At 36.4% G+C, this 21356-nt stretch overlaps 1 protein-coding gene and 1 pseudogene across 1 annotated transcript; both read right to left on the minus strand.

Annotated features, from left to right (window-relative positions):
• Window positions 1-2648: 2648 nt before the first annotated feature.
• Window positions 2649-8908, minus strand: LOC113317711 (casein kinase 1-like protein 10). Its single transcript, XM_026565855.1, has 14 exons — window positions 8242-8908; window positions 8104-8144; window positions 7317-7386; window positions 6986-7134; window positions 6677-6772; window positions 5257-5327; window positions 5112-5173; window positions 4921-4984; window positions 4703-4787; window positions 4419-4545; window positions 4224-4297; window positions 4072-4135; window positions 3649-3782; window positions 2649-3354 (listed from the first exon to the last, which is right to left on the minus strand). Exons 1-14 carry the CDS (start codon window positions 8315-8317, stop codon window positions 3073-3075), a joined length of 1395 nt encoding a protein of 464 aa, XP_026421640.1. The 5' UTR covers window positions 8318-8908; the 3' UTR covers window positions 2649-3072.
• Window positions 8909-10447: 1539 nt separating this feature from the next.
• Window positions 10448-12939, minus strand: LOC113319720 (annotated as a pseudogene).
• Window positions 12940-21356: the final 8417 nt, after the last annotated feature.

Consider the following 21356-nt stretch of genomic DNA (forward strand, 5'->3'; position numbering starts at 1 on the left):
GTTGATAGGAATGTATGCAGAAGCTCGTCATCAGCAGTACAAGATCAGTGAAGATTTTGGAAACAAAACCAAATTTGATATAAATTTTTTAGTTCAGGATTTTATTCTTGTAACGAGAACAAATGTTATTTGGGAAGCAAAATTAGCCATGTTTTGTAACAAATATGCAATTGAGCATATCTGGAAAGATATAAATGTTTGTGCTATGCTAACTTATTTAAACATTCAAAACTGGAACGAAAATGTAATGGTGTACCGGAACTCTCCATACGGAGAACATGGACCTTTTCTATTAATATCATGAGGTTTTTCCTCTTTTCCTAAAAAAAAAATGTTTTGATTTACAACTTTGTATTAAGCTCTATTTTTGGTTAAGATGACTTTATTTACTTATACGACATCATTTATGAGACACCACAAAATGTAGCGACTTATCTTAATTTCGAGGTCACCGATTATATTTTGTGCAACCCGTTTCTATCCAAGTGTCACAAATCCGTTATAATTGTGCCCACAATATACTAGATGACCGCTGCCACGGTGGGGAGGCCGACCGAAGAAAAAAGGAAACACTACTGTAATTGGACTGTAAAAGAAAATTTGTGCCTAAAGTGAAAATATTTTTATTTTTAAATGGAGGGAGTACATCGTTTTATTAGTTGCAAAGGAAAATTAGTTGGTGCATAAACCAAAATATGGTTACATAAAGTTTATGTATCTTTTGTGTTAGTTTGCATAATGAATATATATTTATTTCTGAAAATTGTGCCTAAAATGATAATTACCTTCGAATTTTTCGTAAAAACTCTAAATTTGATATCATTGTTTGTACTCATTGCATAGATTTTTTTAAAACCTTTCCAACGAGATAAAATTTGTAAAATTACAAGGCACGAATTTTTAGATATGTTATATTAAAGTTTGGTTACCAATTATACCCCTAAAAAATAGGATACATAAGGAATTATAATACAATTTGCCTCTTATATCTATTTGCCCTTCCTCTTTGGTTTATTTACGAAAATGTCTAATACCTATTTGCCCTTCCTTTCCGGTTTATTTACGAAAATGTCTAAAGAAAAAAAAGTAAAATTTAATTTAGAGGGGCAGTGTCGTTGAACCAAATCCAATCTTTTTGTGTTAAATTGAAAAAAATGTCACGCTTCACATTAACACAAAGTCATTATACATAGAGTCCCCCTCACTTTGCTCGGTCGGCCTGACTAATTTGATCTTTGTCATCGGGGGAAGGTTTTCTCTTCCAAAATTTATTCTCATTATTATTCAGGTAATGCAGAATGTAATTTGCGGAATAAATTATTGATAGAACTTTAGAAGATACACTCATCACTTTTTAGATACAAAAGAAGAATACTAAAGAAAAACAATAAAGAAGGAAAGCGTCCCGTAAATATTTGCAGAAAGCTTATTTCTGCACAGTGAACTGAACTTATTTTTCCCGATTCATGCATTTCCACGCCCCTTAACCATTTATTTTTAAAATGACTAATATGTCCTTGATTAATTAACATTAATAATGTGTTTAGGTTAGTTAATTAGGTAATATTTGGATTGAACTCATGGATTATGTGTTATGGTTTTTGAGGATTTTTTTTTTTGTAACGGAAATGAAACCACACTAGCCAAACAGTATTGCAAAGCTGCTGAGTGATTTTATACTCAAAATTATAAAAGGAATCGACATTTTCAATTCTGAAAATATGAAAAGTCGGCAAGGACGACAAGAAACTACCCTGCCGATTATAGGATTTTTGACACACAGAGAAAGGTGTTTAGAAATGCATGATTAGTCGGCAAGGTATTAATTTCATAGCCTGCCGACTAAAATATAATCGCCAAGGTATGGGGATGGATACCGTGACGACCCTGTAACTGCTAATTTCAGAGATGAAAAGTCGTCACGGTATTCAACTTTATACCTTGCCGACTATATTTTAGTCGGCAAGGTCGACAAAAAAATACCCTCCCGACGTTTGATTCGTTTTGATTTTTCGTTTTTTTTTTCTTTTTAATTTCATCATGTAGTTGGAGTTTTGAAGTAAGATTTTGATTACTTTTTTTTTAATATGTTTTAGTGGGCATGGTTATTTTATTGTATTGATAAAATGGATATACCCCAATTAATCTGAGTATACGCCAATCTCGCCATGTTAATTGATAGTGCATTTTTTTTAATTTATTATTATTTATTTTTTTAAAATTTAATTGTAACAAATCTTCATCTTTCTTTGTTTTTTATAGCAAGTACATGTTCCTCTTGACTGGTTGCACCTACCAGCCCTAATAACATTTTGATACATGTAAAATCGTTCGATCAATATATACTAGGGGTCCCCTATATACTATTTGTAGACGATTTTTATAGTCGATCATTTTCATTAACGTTCTTCAGCTTGACGCGGTGAGAGAGAGAAAGAACCACCCACACGTCTTATCTATACTCCAGTCAAAATTGATTCAAAAGTCCAGTCAAAAATGAATATCTTGTTCCAGGGTAGATTAAAAACCAACAATATCGCAAATCGCAATGAAAAACTTTTGACGGGTTCAATACGGTAAGCAGAGGTTGAAAACATCAGACACTAGACCATCATCAGGCCAGACATATAGAAATAGAACAACAGAAGTTCTCGAAAATCCAATCTTCATTTGATAGAAAATGTTACAACAGATATAATAGTTGATACGGAGTAAAGATGACAGTTATAAGTGTGCCTCTTAGATGAGGAAAGGTATGGTGAAATGCGAAGAAAAGATGCATATTACAACTAGTGAGTCTGATTATGTATAAAATAGTAGTAATAAATTTATCTCTATTAACAATTCCCCAAAGTAAGAACTCTCTCTCTCTCTCTCTCTCTCCCCACCCCCTAAGATGAGTCCAGAGCACCGATTTTTTTGTTGTTGTCCCCTTTTATTATTTCTTGCAGAAGAAAGTTGTGGAAGATGACTCAGAATTTCAGGGAACCAAGATTAAGTGGGAGTATTTTCTCTTTTTAAAAAGAGGCATGCATTTTCTTTACCAGTAAAAGATTAGATCTTTTATCAAACCTACTTCCTTTTTTCTGTGCCCATGGATAGGAGCTCAAAGTTGCGAAGAGCATCATCACGGACAGTTCTTCCACTTGTGATACGAGAGACAGATGTTGACTTTGTTGAATCGAGTCCAGGCTGAACTCTCTGTGTAGCACTACGACTGCTGCTTGACAGTAGCCGGCTTGAGCGACTATCGCTTGGTTCACCAGACGTTGGCCCAGTGCTTGAAACAATAGTCCTTTTAGAGGTGCTGTCATTGCGAGAGGAAGAGCGGCGTCCCCTTTCTATACCAGGTGCCTAGCCAAAAATTATGAAAGATTGATCTATTATAACACTTGGAAGTTAATCATAAATTATTTAAAAAACTAAAATAGATGTCGATAACATGTGAGGTACAACCACCCCCCCACCCCCCACCCCCAAGCAAGTAATAACAAATATGCAAGTCCAGCTTGGTGAGAATTTTCATCAAAGGGAGGTTCTTAGTAGAAGTTGTCATCAGAGAGACAGAGGTGGCAAATACGAAACAAAGAGAGCCAACAACAAATGTGTAACAACTAAAAGTAGTCTGGTTAAGACAAAATTACTTACCACTTCCTTGGATGATGGTACACCCTCTGAATTTTTGTGCTTGGAATGATCGCCATGCGAACCAGAACCTATTGTGTTTCTTCTAACGAATACATCAACTGCACTTGATAATCTCTCCCGAATGTCTTGTCCCACTAGGGAGAGAATAATCAAAAACAAAGATCAGATCACAGGCAAGTACAAAACTTGGAGAAAACAGAGAGTTGTCATCAAAGTTTGCATAATATTCGATCAAAAATAACAAAAAAACATGAATCAAAAAACTATCCAGGGCGTGAAGATTTCGTCATATACTTGCATAATCCATCTCGTCATCCGTAACATGGGAAATCAACTTGGAGCCGGTATCCAGTGACTTAGAAATTTAAATATCAACTTGGTTTTGTAACTTTGATTGAGTTTGCCACATGAAAGAAGTCAAACCTGTGGTTTTCTCAGTTCTTTCTGCAGATGGTCCTGTGTTCGATCCTACTTTTCCGCTGGAATGCTGTAATGATAACAAGGATAATAAAAACCCTCCATGAGTGGATTATAGATAGTCATGTAGCACAAACACATATTTCAGAGACACTTACTCGTGATCCAGATTTAGAGCCAATTTGAGGATACTTCAGTATAGTCCAGTCAAACACATAGTCAAACTGATAACCTGCAAGTTTAACAGCGTATTATAGTATTATTGGTTAGGATATCAGCTTCGATATAGGATTCCTAGTTATGGCCAAATAAACTAAGTTCAGAACATAAGGATATATAGCTTGGAATTTTACTTTCTCGAATGAATAGGTCGCGGAATAGCCTTTTCAGATACGAATAATCTGGCTTGTCGTCAAACCGCAAAGACCGACAGTAGTGGAAGTATGATATGAACTCTGATGGGTACGATTTGCAAAGCACCTGTTGATTAATACAAAAAATGTCAGAATGTTTATTTTGATAATCTACTGGGCGCTCTTGACATGCCAAGACAATGAGCTAAAGAAGTGCCTAACTTACTAAATCAAGATGTAATAAACAAAATTCGAAGTCCAAAAAGTAGTTAATAAAACTATACCTCTATGGGGGTTAACATCTTCTTTTCACTAATTTTATCATACTTCTGCTTTTTCGTCCCAGCTTTCAACCCTTGCCAGGGCAGGCTGATTGTCAGCAATAAAAGAAAATGTATTTAAGCATAAAAAAGCAAAATAAATTCCTACAAAACTGAACCACCACCAGACGGGCAGCTAAAAACAGAGGAATAGGAACAATTTGGCTGCTTCTAGATTGTACCTTCCTCTAAGAAAATACATAAGCACGTAACCGAGGGACTCCAAGTCATCCCTCCTGCTTTGTTCTGCAAGGAAAGGAATCCCCAGTTAGAGTGGTCTTGTAATAAGGTTGAATAAGAAAGAAAAAAAGAAAAAAAACAGGGCACAAGCGACCAATTTCAATTGCTATAAATGATATTAAATTTGCCTCACCAACTCCAAGGTGTGTGTTGACACTAGCATAACGAGCTGTACCAGTTAGATTTTTGTTTTCCCTGTCAGGGAGACAAAAAATTAGTCTTTACAGCAAGATAAGTCTAGATAACAGAAGTCACTATTAAAGGAGAAAATGATATACCTATATGGTATGTGCTTATGAGTTTGAAGATCTCTGTATTTTTTGGCAAGGCCATAGTCAATAATGTACACCTGTGGTAGAGATCACATCAAGAAAAATAATAACAAAACGTTATTTTCTTTTTGCAAGACTTAAAGCATCCACAATGATGGAGTTAAAATGGTATATATAACATATACCATTATATATACCATATTTGTTGGGTGTGGCAACATATATGTTAAAATGGGGTATTTACCAAATATGCTAAACTCAGAATGGTAGATATTACCATTAGAATTTAGATATTACCAAATTTAGCTGGTGGTGAATTAAACTTCGCGTGGTGTTTATATCCCCTCCCAAATACCAAGCGCAGTTTAAAACAATTCCGTAAGCTAAGGCCAGTCTGAAACACCACCCATATTTTAGAAATGTTTGAGAAGGTGTTTAAAACACCGCCCACCATATTTGATAATGTGTTTAGAACACCATGCATCGACTTAAAAACTCTTCCCATATTTGAGATAACATTTCTCCATTCTGATGAACACCAAATTTTATATTTTGGCTTGTCATATGTACCATTTTAGGATAACTTATACCATTTGTGATTGTGGATGATCTTATAAAGAATTTACAAATCTTAACATTAGAAACCCTGAGAGTCTAAGTATATGAAATCTGACTCTAGTAGCATGTCTATGATTTGAAAAGCGAGATTAAATGGATCAAGCACACGAAACTGCTCCAACTCATCTACGTTAACAAAATTGTGTGATCTTGACTGCAGAGATTAAAGTATATAGCAGACCTGGAACTGTCTGAAAAATGAAAATCTTATTCATCAAATGATAATTAGACATGAGAAAATTGTTTTTAGTTTCCAAGAATGAGGAAGGGGAAAGAGAGCAAAAGATGTGTCAAAATGAAGATTTCATGCACCACTATAAAATCCAGTGAATTGTCAGCAGGATTCACAAGAGTCAGGACGGCATAGGATTGTAATTCAACAAGACTAAAGAAGCAAAACTGGACTGCAACCTGCAGGCACTGGGGCAACTATCTACTGACCACTATACCTGCAACAACTGCTTATCCTTTTTGCAATTTAAATATTCAGTGAGTAAACGGATTTAACCTAGACTGCGACCTGGAATGGCATCAAGTAACCCAAGTTACAGTAACTCTCAGCCTTCTTCGAGTATACAACCGATACAAGGATCTCCAATTCATTATTTTCTTTTGTGTGTATTCTATAACTTGTTGTAAAAGGAGTTATGCAACTACGAGTACCCAATGAAAGAAAATAAATACAATGGTGTAGCAATAAAGGGTAGTTTATGGAGATAGGCTACAATGTAGAGAAAGAAAAGAACTACGATCATCTCTATGCACTATATTTATAGCTAGGTTAGACTACCATGTCAAGAGTATATACCTGATTTGCGCGGCGACCTAACCCCATCAAAAAATTGTCAGGCTTAATATCACGGTGAAGAAAACCTCTGGTATGCATATACTCCACTCTGTTGATCTACAAAAAGAACAATAGATAGACTGTTATAGTGGAAACTGACTTAGTGACATCAATAGTTACATACTGTTTACAACATAAAGCATCACCTTGAAAGCTTATAAACCAATATAAACCTTGAAAGCATCAAACGTCAAACGACGAAATTAATAAGATAAACGTCTGAAACTAATAATTTGCAACTGAGGAAAAAAGCAATGTGGGTGTACTTACCAACTGATCTGCAAGCATCAACACCGTCTTCAATGTGAACTTTCTATTGCAGTAGTTAAACAAATCCTCCAAGCTTGGTCCAAGAAGATCAATAACCATTACATTGTACTCGCCCTGAACGCCAAACCACTTCAAGTGGGGTATTCCAGCTTCAAACAGAAATGAAAACAAGATTAATTGGATAATGTGGTTCATCTATCAAACTCGCCATTCCCCAGGCTCACGACATTAAAGCAACTTCGCGTATTAAACCTTGCTCTTTTCGTTTGAGAATGCACAATAACAATAACACTGAACTATAAAAAAACTAATGGAAAGAAATTGTACTCACTTCCTCCTTGAAGAAGCATATACAATTTTGACTCATAATGAAGCTGAGGGTGCCTGGTCTTTGCAGATTCCTGATGAGAATAAAACCAAGTGTGACTTCAGTTAATAGACCATAAATTAGTGCAAAGAACGACAAGTATTTAACATAATCATTAGCACATGGGAAACCAAATGCAGTTAAGAGTTAGCACTTTGCATCATCATCACTCATCAGCTAAAACAAAATACTATCATTGAATTAAGATGTAAATTCCACATTTTTTATCTTCCATATTTTGAATAAACAAAAAAATAACTACAACCATACGCAGTTAAGAGTGAGCACTTAACATCTTCATCACTCATCAGCTAAAATAAAATACTATCATGAATAAAGATGTAATTTCCACATTTCTTATCTTCCATATTTTGAATAGTAAAAACATAATTACATACAAGACACAGGTTCAACCCTAACGAACTATAAATATAATGAGTGCCGAGATTGTTCTGAAGCAAGATTCATTGATCATATCTCCTAAATAACTAGTTCTAACATGCTTCATAGGGAACATTTCTCGTGGAGAGGTCAGCTAACAAAGAATAACAAGGATGCACAATGCATATATATGCAAAATATAAACTCCATTCTTTTGCACATATTACACACAAACAAAATAAACATACGAAAGAATATTTCATATTCTTCAGGTTTAAAGCCGTGGATTAAAATCACTTCACTCAGCATATTCACAATTTGAACAAATTTATTCATCATAATTTTTTTTTTTTTTAAAGTAATTCCCTACCAGCTTGATTGCCACCTCTTCACCACTCTGTATATTAGTACCTGAATCAAACCAAATCGCCAAAAAACTAAATAAAGCAAATCATCATGAACAAAGTTGAAAATGCATAGGCGAAAAAAAATGAAATAATAAATTTACCTAAATATAATTCACCGAAAGACCCACTTCCGATCTTTCGCCCAAGCTTAAACTTTCCACCGATTGCATTCTCCATTGCTTACCAATTTAGCAATTATACAACAATCTCAACCTTCTTCGTTACAAGCTTACAACCGACTCTTTATGGAATCCAAATTTTGTAACTTTTCAATTAATCCTTAAAATCCTCAATCTTTAATAATCAATGATATCCTCACACAAACATCAAAACAATCAATAAACCATAAGCTCTCCTCTTCACCGCCCTAACCTAACCAATCCTCGATCTACCATCTACTTTAATCAAAAGCATTCATCTACATTACATTGAAGCACAAATTCCTAAACCCAAATTTGATTTTTTTTTTCCTGACATCAACCGACATTTTCTCACCATATCAAAATAATCAAACAAAATTTACTGAAAATAAAAAATTAGAAGATAATCAAAAGATCTTCAAATGAGAATCTGGAAAAAGAATTTTACAGATAAAAAAAAATGTACAGAAGAAAACTGATAGTCGAAGATTGTGTTTGGATACGAAGGGAACCCTAAAAAATATTACAACAATCGATTGAAAGAAAATCGAAGAGGTTTTAAGAAAAAAGAGAGAATGAGAAGAGTAGAAATGATAGGGGGAACGAACGAATGAGAGAGCCAAAGCTGTTTATGATTTTTTTGTTTCATTATTATTTTATTTTTCTTGTAATTTGATTTCTGGTCTGACAGTTTAAAAATTGAATGTACTGCTTATGTGATTAACTTTGTATCCACGTGTTGGATACTTATAGGCCTAATAACATGGACGTGTTATTTAGAATGTGACAGTGCAGGGAAATAGATCTGTTATGTCAGTGTTTAGATCATCGTGGTACCAACGTCGTTTTATTAACAGATTATACCAACTTTTTGTTGCTCTACTTTTTACAGTAAATTTACACGTTTCCTCCGTGAATTGTGTTCTAAGCTAACTGAACCAATTTTAGTTCCATTGGTTTGGTTTGGATTCAGCTTTGTTGCGAACTTGCAAGCCAGCAGAAGCGGTGATAGGAGACTCGGCAATTTATTCTTGAAATCAGAAGAGTAGATGAATGATCAATCCTTGGACTTCGTAAGATTTCAATGTTAGAATTTATCTCAGCTCATTAGCAAACTAGCTTGTTTTCATCTTAACAAAAGAATCTAGTGCTCCAATAACACTTATCAATTTGGCATCAGGAATTTAGATAATGCAAAATGCCAAGGATTAGACTCATCTAATTCGGAATTTTTCCAATGACAATCTACCAGCAAGTCGTTCGTTTTCTCTAACTTAAATGATTCGTACTTGACACACCCGACTCAAATTCAAATACCTTCGAGTTAGACCTTGAATCAAAGATCACAAACAACAAGGTTGCTAATAGGGGTACTGAATTACTTGGGGTATACTACTTGGGGTATACCAAAATATATATAGGACAAAATAGCAATTGCCTTTGGGTTGGTACACCCCCAAGCAAATTGGCACCCCCATTAGCAGCCTTGACAAACAAGGTCTACTACTACACTAATTAGAAGCGGTTGAGTTCCTATGTGAATGGGTACCCCCATTGAGCCGCTCTCATTCAATTTGTCTCTATCAAGATAAGAAACTGGTTAGAGAATTTATTACTCAGGAATTTTAGAACTTTTGAGTCTAGATGCTTTCAAGTTTCAACTACGGGATTAAGAATACCCGGCTAAGCCTAAACTATCTTGGTCTAACACGTCAAATGCATCACAGGCAAGGAAAAGTAGATCACTACTTCGGCATATCCATGAGATGTTTAATCAATGTAAGTTATACTTGGAAGACATACGCCATGCATTTTCCAAGGGATTTGCAGTGTGAGTTCAACAACTTGGGATAATATCATTCAGATAATCGAGATAATTCACATTGCCTACACAGATGTAAAAAATAAAAGGATCTAGCACATCCCATCAAAAACTCAAGGGTTTTATTTACCAAGGGAAAAAGTATTCTGTTATGCACCGTGATTTATGGGTGCTATGATGTTTAAAAGTGAATGTGAATGAGTAGTTCCCCAAAGCTATAGTAAGTCCACCCAGTCCCAAATCATGATGAGCATCCTACAAGAGAGACATTTTTGTGTGTGCATATTAGAACATGTCAAGGATAATTAGCAATGAGCAAATAGTAAACATCACCCACATAAGAAGTACAGAAAACACTCTAGATACACACCTTGAAGAAATAGATCTAGTCAACAGACAGTCAATGAAATGGTCTCCAAACATATGCCGGTGGGCTACATATGACTTACAGAACCTCAAAGATGCAAGCATCTAAAAAGCTGATGTTTTTGTTTTATCTCAACACCAGTAAAGACGCTTCCTAATCTTCTTCTCGTTCAGGGGGCAGACCACAGGGCAGCAACATTTTCTGCACAAATTTTAATACAAGAGTGGTGGTGGTCATAACAGAGGTACAAACGAAAAAGAGAAGTAAGGATATAGCAAGTTTTGCTTATGAAAGATGGTTGTAAGTAACAAAGACTTCAAAGCTAAATCCAAATAAATTCTCTACAAGATTGTATTCATCGATGAATAATTCAAACAGAAACTAAAAAACCTTGCACCTCAGATTTGCTTTAACAACTAGCATGACCAAAATCAGTATTTCATCAGCAATAAATGAAAATGAAAATGAAAATGTTATGGTAACATAAACTCCGGAGCAGATAGTTACAAGTATCGGCTAACGTCAAAAATTAGAAGTCAACAAGGTTTGCACGGAAAGGGATATGACACTACACGGAAAGAGATAAGCCACTACTTAGATAAAAAAAAGCATACATATAATATAATAGCTGAACTATAGCATAAGAGAACCTGGAAACCTCAGTAAGAGGTCCACTGATGTTATCCACCATATTTCCTACATATGCAGGCCGGACAGGACTCAGTTCGGACACAAAAAACAGATGTCTGGTGGAAACCCCTAAGGATTATTTATTTAAGTTTAGGGTCTAGCTTTTTGGTTCACATATACTAGACAAGCCCGCTGGTGTTATTCACCGGTTTCCTACATATGTTAGCACTACAGCTAAGAATCTAAAGAAAATTGTTCTTGTTAATCGATTATGCGGCTCTCCAAGCTAGCATAGGTCAAGCATAGTTATGCAACATAAAGAATAATCAATGTATAAGATGTTTTAACAGTTAACAGATGAAACTTTTTTTTTTTTTTTTAAAAAAAAAAGTGGCCATTTAAATGAAGATGGCAGCAAAAGAACAAAAGGTGTGCATCAGACATTTAACTAATACTGAACCCCGTCAATCAACAAAGGCAAACATACGGAGAGACAAAAAATATTATAACACAAGATACAAACACCATGTAGATACCTGCATAAAGTTGTAACGCTATCTTCCAATCGATTCGTTCTCCGCTATGGCGAAATAAGACATTATGGGGTAATGACCTACATAAGATGCATAACTATCGCGCTGGATGTTCACCGCCCATTCACTAATTAAAGAAAAGAACAAAAGGAACAACCATTAACAGGAGATAAATAAGTCTTACACAATGAGCTATTAACACACTTTTGAGGAAATTTACAACTTACAATCTGTTAAGATCAGCATGGCCAGTTCCAACGTACTTGGCTTGGAGATGCTCAAGCTGGGAATTGATATTGAACCTATCACTCGCCTGAACCAAATGTACAAGAAATTATTAACCGTTAAGAGAAAAAGACAGTAAAAACTCTGCAGTAAGCATTAACCACAACATCAGAGTAGAAAATTAGGAAACATACAAAAAAAAAAAAAAATGTTGATAGAATTCCAGGTATTCTTGTTTCAGATGCTCTACACTTTTACATCTTAACCCATTTGCAAGCACATAACATAATATACTTTCAAGAAAATTCGCGCTTCGTTTCAGAAGTTCAACACTTATACATATGTATATAGTCTACAAGCTTGCGGTGTTTAGGCAAGTTATCGATTAGGGAAGCATCAGAGAAATTTTGGAGTTAAACAGTTTTAAGGTCTCTTATCTTGTCTTTCTTGGAATTTCATGGATCCAGAAAGGATAGAGAGGATTAAAACTAAATTAACAGACAACCACAATACTACATTGATACACTTTACTTGGATTACAAACTTAAGACATTAATAACACCACCCCTAAATAGGTGAAAACCACTTAACAATGGACAAACATATAATGAGACTCGATCAAAGGCACAAAGACAATTGTTTCATCTTTTTCCAACTCTAAGCAAAGTTAGGTTAGGATGGAATTGTAAGAAACTAAGAAAAAGATGTGAATTTTATCTATAGTAAGTGATGATCTGTTATTGCAATATGGATTGGGGCATCAATAATTACAACCTTAGTTTGAACAATATTACAATACTGTAGCTAACAAAGAGTAGAATCGAAGCTCACCTGCATATTTGATTCTTTAGGAAAAATTAGATAAGAGTTTCAATATTCTGCTACAACCTGCCATAAACAAAAACCTAACACTTATCAAACACATCATAACACAGAGGAACTGGAACAAAACCCTAAAAATAAGAACCACAAACAACAGTAGAGATGCCTCGCATTAGTTAAAATTCTTACAAAAAAAGCAGGGCACCAGAAGATATCACTTGGGTTACAGAAAAGATTCGAGATGGAAAATAAGAATACTGGGGACACTTTTTCTAACGGGGATATAAATAAATTACTATCTCCATCCAATAGTGTCTGCTAAGGGGTATTTTTTGGGGCAGAAACATATTAAAAAAACTATAATACCCTTCCCTCAAAATAAAACCTTAAAACTTAATATCAAAAAACCAAAATCATATCCCCCATTACCTTCACGGTGCGGCTACGATGTGGCTCATCTTTAAATGCTGACACGTCATATAAAATAGAAAAAAAACTTCCAAAATAATTTTACTACCCAAAGTTTAGCTTTTTTCTTTTTCTAACTTCCTACTTTTTGTCAAAAAGTTAAGCGGTTAAGGAAATTTGGAAGGGGCAGGTTTTTAGTTAAATAGGTGTTAAAAAATAAAAAGGGGCCACATACAAAACAGATGTGGCCCAACCACATCTTAGACGGAGGGTTTCCTTCACCATCAATTCCGGCACTCCTCTAGGTTAGGGTTTTGAAGAAAAAAAAATCTTCATCTTTCTTCATCGATACCATCGTTCTTCATCGTCAATTAATCGTTGATTCAAAAATATCTTCGTCGATTACCCGAATCTACAACCATGCCTCTACGAAAGAAACACAATCCCAATCTGCAATCAAAATCAAAATCAGTAGCTCAACAAAAACAAGAACAAAGGCTTGCTCGGATTGCTCTTGAGGAAGAAGAAGAGGATTCATACCATCAAACTCTCGAAGAAATGACTTCTGTGAGAAGGTAAGTGATTCTGAAACGTTTTATACGTCTTTTAATCGATTTAAAGCAGTGGGTTTAGGTTAGAATCGCGAACTCTAACTCAAACAATTGAGTTACAGTCAATTTCGGCATTGAATTTAGTATGAATACGATGCCAGTAATGTGTTTTGGCATTGAATTTAGTATGAATATCATGACGGTAATTTGATTCGGCATTGAATTTAGTATGAATATTATGCCGGCTAAAAAACTAAAATTACCTGAAACTGAATGTTTAATCCCGGCATTGATTTTAGGTTGAATACCACGCCGACACTGGGTTACGACACTGTTTTAAATTTTATGTATATGCCGGCAATCTTTTGGTATACAGGAATAACCTTGAAATTACCTAAAACTACTTGCATTTTTTCGGCAATGCCGACATTATACGCCGGCATGGTCGAGTTGTCGATAGACAATGCCAGCCCCTGTGTTTTAATGTCGTTATTCAGGATATCTACGTCGGCATCAGATATGATTGTTAGTTGTCGTTTATTTATTTCGTATGTCTTTTGATAGGTCTAAAACCAAGGAAGCTAAGAAAGGAAAAAATAAAGATGTCGGCGTTAAGAAAAGAAAGAAGAACGCTCTTGGCACTCCCGAGTCTCTTCCTCCTTAATGGAAACAATTTGGTCGCAATAAGCAGTTGGGGGCAGGCTCTACAAGGGGGCAAGTTTGGGAGAGTAAGGACCGTAGTAAAATAGCAATCCGTGAACATACTGGAGAATCGAATGATGAGGACGATGAAGAGGAAGATGATGAGGTTGACCCAAGTCAACAAGCAAGCCAAGGCGAAGTTTTAAAGGAAGACGTTGGGCCAAAGTCAACAACCGACACAAGTTAAAGGATTGGGACAAGGTGAAGGCGAACAACCGGTAAAAAAAAAACAAGAGAAGAAGAAAGTAGTCAAAATAAAAGGTTCGCACCTTCCTCATCCTAATGACATGTTACCTGACCTTGGTGGTGGGAAATTTTAGGGTCAAGCTTCCGATATGATACCACTATTTGTCTACAAGGACACTGAGCACGTACTATCTATCAAACCTATGTAAGAATTTTTACCTTGTGCTCGTGTATTGTTATGTATGCTTTCTTTCAATGTCTCCTGTTTATGTATACTTTATTTTTTATTTTTATTTATGTATAGTCTCATTGTCTCCTGATTGTAGGATCATAAGAAAGTAGTACGTGTTTGCCGACACCAATCCTCGAGTAAATGACCTTTGGATTTGGAATGTAAAGAGGTCCAAGAATTAGTAAAGGACTCTGGGCTATATCCTTTGGTTGAGAAAAATGTGGAGTATGATTCTGTGACAGTAAATTGCTTCGTCGAGAGGTGGTGAAACTAATACCATGCACTTCCCAATTTGGAGAGATAACCCTGATCCATTATGATGCTCAGAACATTCTAGGTTTATATGGGTTAACGGCAAATCAGTTGCAGAAGGAAATAAATGCCTGGACTTAGAATGGTCGAAGTTACACGATTTGACTAACAAGTTGTTTGGTTGGGACTACGAAACTTCTATACAAAACTTTTTATGTATCTAAGAATTGTAGGACAAATAAAATGAAAATGAATATGCTTAGAGAGAGATTTGGAGGGACGAAGGAGAAACGAAAGATGGATAACTGGGATCCCACTCAAATTCGTTATACAGTCGCTGCTTACCTGTTATTCATCTTAGGCACTAAGGTATTTCCTGATGCTAGTGGGAATAGGGTGAGTGCAAACCACCTAAAATACTTGGATCCGTTGAGGTCCATGGCTATTCTTGGGGCACCGTGCTAATTGCACATTTGATGGCGGAGATGAGAACGGCCTATAAGGTTGTTACTAATCAATTTGTCGGGAATTTCACTCTACTCCAGGTATTTTTTTTTTTTAAAACTCATGTTCTTATATTTGTTCACATATACCGTTATTATTGTACACAAAATTACTCCTTTTTATATGTATCATTCTACATTGGCATAGGTGTGGGATTATGAACACTTCCTAACATTGTTCACGAACTACAAAGCCTTGACGATAAAAGAAAGTTCTGAGCCCGATGAGCCAAGAGCACGGAGATGCGATTTCAACAATACTCTGAAGCCCGGTAAAAATCGTCGACTGACAGATATGATATTAGTTCTGGACGCGATAACTACCAAAGAGGTTGTGTTCGGCCCTTACAAGGAGTCTAGAGAAAACCGCCATTTTTTAAGGTTTGGTAACGTTGCATATTACAATGGACTGTTGTACCACCCAGAGGGATACGTTATGGATGATCCCCGACGTGTGATGCGGCAACTTGGATATAAGCAACAAACTAGTATGCAACAACTTGCCTTTGAAAGGTACTTTGTTGACTATCCTCGGGGTTATTCAACTGCCTTAAATTTGAAGGTAGAGTATACGCCAAATCCAGAACCAACACATCGAAGGGATATAGAACCACGTCGTTTGGTAGATACGTGTAATTGGAAGATTGCGGAAAATGGTGATGAAGCCGATCTTGACTACATGAGGTATTACTTGGAATACTGCCATAGACCTTGTAGCTCTATCTGATGCCCTTAGTAGTTGTGTGTGTGCCTTTAGTAATTGTTGTTAAGGCAGGGACAATGCTTTTGTTATTTGTATCCGATCTGTCATTAGATATTGTTTAACCAATAATTGATTAATCTAATATTCTCTCTCTTGTTCTTGCTCTCATCTTCCCCTTGACTTTCTCTTCTTCTTGTCTCCTTCGTTTCTCTTCTAATTCTTCCTCAGATCCTAGATTATCAATCCTTTGTAGTGTAGATCACTACAAATTGGTATCAGGAGCATCTATCCTTGGACCTATCATGGCTAACAAAGCAGTTGTTGAAGAATTAACCAGAAAAATCGAAGAGCTTACTACAACACAAGCAGATTACACTAAGAAGATGGATCAGCTTGCTAAATCCCAAAGTGATTCATTAGTAAAGTATGATGTGGTGATGAAATCAATTACAAAGATCAAAGAATCTCAAGGAAAACCAACTCCAGGGCTCATTGCCGCCATTAATACTGTTGTAGCTACTCAAATAAATCGTTACATCGAGTTTTCGACCAAAAATCAAGCCAACAACAAGATTCCCATCAATGAATCGGACAGTATCTTGGGTCCAACACCGTCATCCAACCACACATGTGAAAATCCTTTTAACCAACCTCGTTATTTGTTTGGAACTCAAGATCATAATCAGTTTCAACAACCGAAACCAAATGTTAAGTTTCCAAGGTTTGATGGTACCAACCCTCGCTCATGGATACGTAAGTGTAGGAAATTCTTTATTATGCATAATATGACAGACTCTCGAATGGTGAATATGGCTTCCATGTACCTAGATGGAAAAACAGATGTATGGTTTCAGGATTATCAAATTGGTAAGTAGGTTGTGCTGTGGGAAGATTTCTTGAGAGATATATGTCTTCGTTTCCAAGAATTGAGACATGATGATATTGTAGGGGAATTTAATAAGCTTCAACAATTAGGTTCAGTTCTTGATTATCAGGAAATTTTCGAAGAATTGAAGGCATTAATATTAGCAAAGTACCCCCACCTCACATAAGGGTATTGCACTTCTAGCTTCATTAGTGGCTTGAAGGAAGAATTGAGACTACATGTGCAAATGTTTTCGCCCAAAACATTGGCAAATGCAGTGTATCTAGCTAGAATGCAAGAAGCACTCATTGAAAATGCAGCAAAAAAAATCAAGGAACTCTTATAAACCTTCACCACTTTATGTTCCCAACCACTACACTCAAAGAAATACTCCATCTCCAGTTACAAGTCCTAGAATTACCACCAAGAATTTCCAAACCCCCACCACAAATTCCACCCCCCCCTCCAATTAAACGGTTGTCTTATGCTGAAATGAGGAAAAGAAGGGAAAAAGGGCTATGTTACAACTGTGATGAGGTTTTTCAAGCTGGACATAAGTGCATCAAGCAACAAATCTATATGTTAGCTGCTGATGAAGAAGATACTACTCAATCTGGTGAAGAATCCCCTTGTGATACTCCCATGTCACCAGGTACTGAAGAAGAGGTAGAAATATCATTGTATGCCTTGGCTGGTAATGTGTCACAGAACACCATCAGGATTGTGGGTGTGGGAGTACCCACAGCTTCTTGGACCCTGGAGCTGCTGAAAAATGTGGAGTTCAAATGACTCCAGCCACTCCCTTATTGGTAGTTGTTGCAAATGGTGCTAAAATGGTCAGTGATGCTAAGTGTTCTTCATTCACTTGGAAAATGCAAGGACGTGAGTTCTAGTGGGACATGATGCTCTTGAAGCTAGGTGGTTGTGATATGGTGTTGGGTGTAGATTGGATGAAGAATATGAGCCCAATGTCCTTTGATTTCAAGAAGAATGATTTTTTAGGGACCATGGGTTTTTTGAGGGGACCATGGTTTTATTAGGCCACCTTCCCTATAGTTTTAAGGGGTGTCCTAAAGCGTTGAAGTGGACTAACCTACCCTTAACCTAATTTAATTTAAAACCAACCTAATAACCACCACCTCCTCACACCACCGCTGCCCACCACCGCCAATTACCATCACCACCACCTCCGATTATCATCACCACCAACCACCGATCACCATCACCACCTCCTCCCACCACCACTGCCCACCACCGCCGATTACCACCACCACCACCTCCGATTATCACCACCACCAACCACCGATTACCACCACCACCTCCGATTACCACCACCACCTCTATATATATATAGCTTAATTTAAAACATTAACAAAGATATTCACACAAACCCATTACTTGTGATTCGTTTTTTGTTGAATAAATGAGAAGTAATCATCAAAATGAGTTGAAAATGGAAGTTGCAGAGAGGTTTAATGGAGGTTTTTTTTTTTCAGAAAAAAGTTCGGTTACGTCGCAAAAAACAAGTCTCAGCCGAACTTTTAGTTCGGTTACGTCGCAAAACGTTCGGTTTCGTCGCAAAAAGTTCGGTTATCACGAATTAATTTTTTCTTAACCGAACTCAGAGTTCGGTTGATTCGCAAAAATACTTTTAACCGAACTCCTTGTATTAGAACAACACAAGTCCATAAGTTCGGTTCCTTCGCAAAATAATATCACCGAACTTTAGTTTACGAAAATAATGAGAAGTGCAAAAGTTCGGTTCGTTCACAAAAATGTTAAGTTTTCTTTGTAACCGAACTCTACCTTTGAAACTTCGTAACCGAACTCTACCTAATTCGCCAAGAAATAAATTTCGTAGTAATTGAACGTTTGCCTAATTGCATATATGCATATATAATCCCAGTTCGGTTGATTCGAAAAATATGTTAAAGTTTGCGAACCAACCGAACTTCTAACACTAGGTTACTTTTAACCTGCAGTTCGGTTGGGAACTTGTTGCGTTGAAGTTTGCGAACTAACCGAATATACCTCTGTAAATCTTATTACTAAAGTTCGGCTACCTGCGTGTTTGAAGAAAGAAACCGAACTCTGTGTTCGGTTATATGTTCTTGACATTTATTAACCAAACTCCGTGTTCGGTTACCTGTTCTTCACACTTGGTAACCGAACTACCTGAACCTAACAGGAATTTTTTACAAAAATTTACAGTTTTATGAATATTTGGACCAATTCAACCACCATTATCTAAGTTTGAAGCATACTTGGGTACCCAAATACTCTTCCTTCGGTTGTGGTTGGTAAAATCCATCATTTTCATATTGAGATTGAGTTATGGAAGAATACATTCACCATCTAAGAAATAACTCATATCTAGATCATTGTGACGATTAACAAATAGTCTAGGAGAGGATGGAGATGAAGAATCAGATGAGCTATCATCACTTGAATACTCAAGCTTAGTGAATTGGGAAAAAAATTTATTTTCCATGTTTTTCATCTACATCTTCTCTAACTTTACTCTCTCAATAATTCTACTTCTTTAGCTTAATCATTTCACTAATCATTGCCCAAAATTAATCAGGAGGGTAGTTTAGGTATTAATATAAATATCTAGATAAGGGGTGACCTAGATTTACTTCTAAATGTCTTACTAAAAATAGAACCATGGTCCCAAAAAAAAAACCATGGTCCCCAAAAAATTGTTCTTCAAGAAGCTGACTATAACCTTCAACAAGGATGGAGAGAGTATTAAACTGCAAGGTAACACTTCCTCAACTCAGATTTCAATGATGAAAGGAAGTGAATTACATAAATGGCTTAAGAAGAATAAACATGGGTTGATTGGTAACATTTTTGCCATTACTGCTTGTGAAACTCAAACTGAAATACCAGAACCAATTAAACCCCTATTGAAAAAGTATGATTCTATTTTTCAAGAACCTAAATCTCTACCTCCTTCCAGAACCCATGATCATCACATACCTTTAAAACCACTCACTACCCCTCCAAATTAAAGGCCATACAGAATTCCATTCATCCAAAAAGAGGTAGTGAAGCAACTTGTACAAGAAATGTTGCAATCTGGTATAATTAAACCCTGCCATAGTCCCTTCTCTTCACCAATTCTCCTTGTAAAGAAAAAAGATGGCAGTTGGAGATTCTGTGTGGATTATAGAAGGTTGAATGAAGCCACAGTCAAGGACAAGTATCCTATTCCAATAATAGAGGAACTGTTAGATAAGTTGTTTGGTTCCAAGATATTCTCTAAGATTGATTTGAGGGATGGATATCACCAAATTAGAGTATACCCCCCAGATACTTACAAAACTGCTTTCAAAACCCATCAAGGACATTATGAGTTCATGGTGATGCCTTTTGGTTTGACCAATGCACCACATCTTTTCAAGCGTTAATGAATGATGTAGTTCAACCACACTTGAGGAAGCTCATATTGGTGTTCTTTGATGACATCCTGGTGTACATCCCTGACAGGAAAACACATTTGGATCATTTGGAGACTCTACAGCAACATACTCTATTTGCCAAGCACAGCAAGTGTACCTTTGGCCAACCTAAGGTGGAGTATTTAGGCCACATCATAACAGGTGAAGGTGTAGCAGCTGACCCAGCTAAGATTGATTGCATGCTTAAATGGCCTACACCCACCACCTTAAAGGAGCTTAGAGGGTTCTTGGTCCTCACTGGATATTACAGGAAGTTTGTAAAATGATATGGAGTTATTTGTAGGCCTTTGACAGAATTGCTTAAGAAGGACAATTTTCAGTGGAGTGTTGAAGCTCAAACTGCTTTTGAATCCCTCAAGCAGTATGTCACCACAACTCCAGTACTTACCTTACCTGACTTCTATCAACCTTTTGAAGTGGAAACTGATGCATGTGATACAGGAGTTGGAGTAGTTTTGATGCAACACAGACAGCCAATTGCTTACTTCAGCAAAGGCATGAAAACCAGATTTCTCTTCATGTTCACTTATGAGAAGGAATCACTTGTTATAGTCATGGCAGTGGCAAAGTGGAGGCCTTATCTGATGGGAAATCCCTTCACCATTTACACAGATCATCAGAGCCTTCAATAATTCATGGAGCAGAAATTACACACAATGGTACAACAAAAATGGCTTTCAAAATTGTTGGGATATGACTATGAAGTGTGTTACAAGAAGGTAGTAGAGAATAAGGTGGCAGATGCTCTATCAATATTTCCACACTCATGACTCTCATCAATGTCATCTCATCAGCCAGCTACAACCTG

This window comes from Papaver somniferum, chromosome 10, assembly GCF_003573695.1.
Source record: "Papaver somniferum cultivar HN1 chromosome 10, ASM357369v1, whole genome shotgun sequence".
NCBI classification, from domain to species: Eukaryota; Viridiplantae; Streptophyta; class Magnoliopsida; order Ranunculales; family Papaveraceae; genus Papaver; species Papaver somniferum.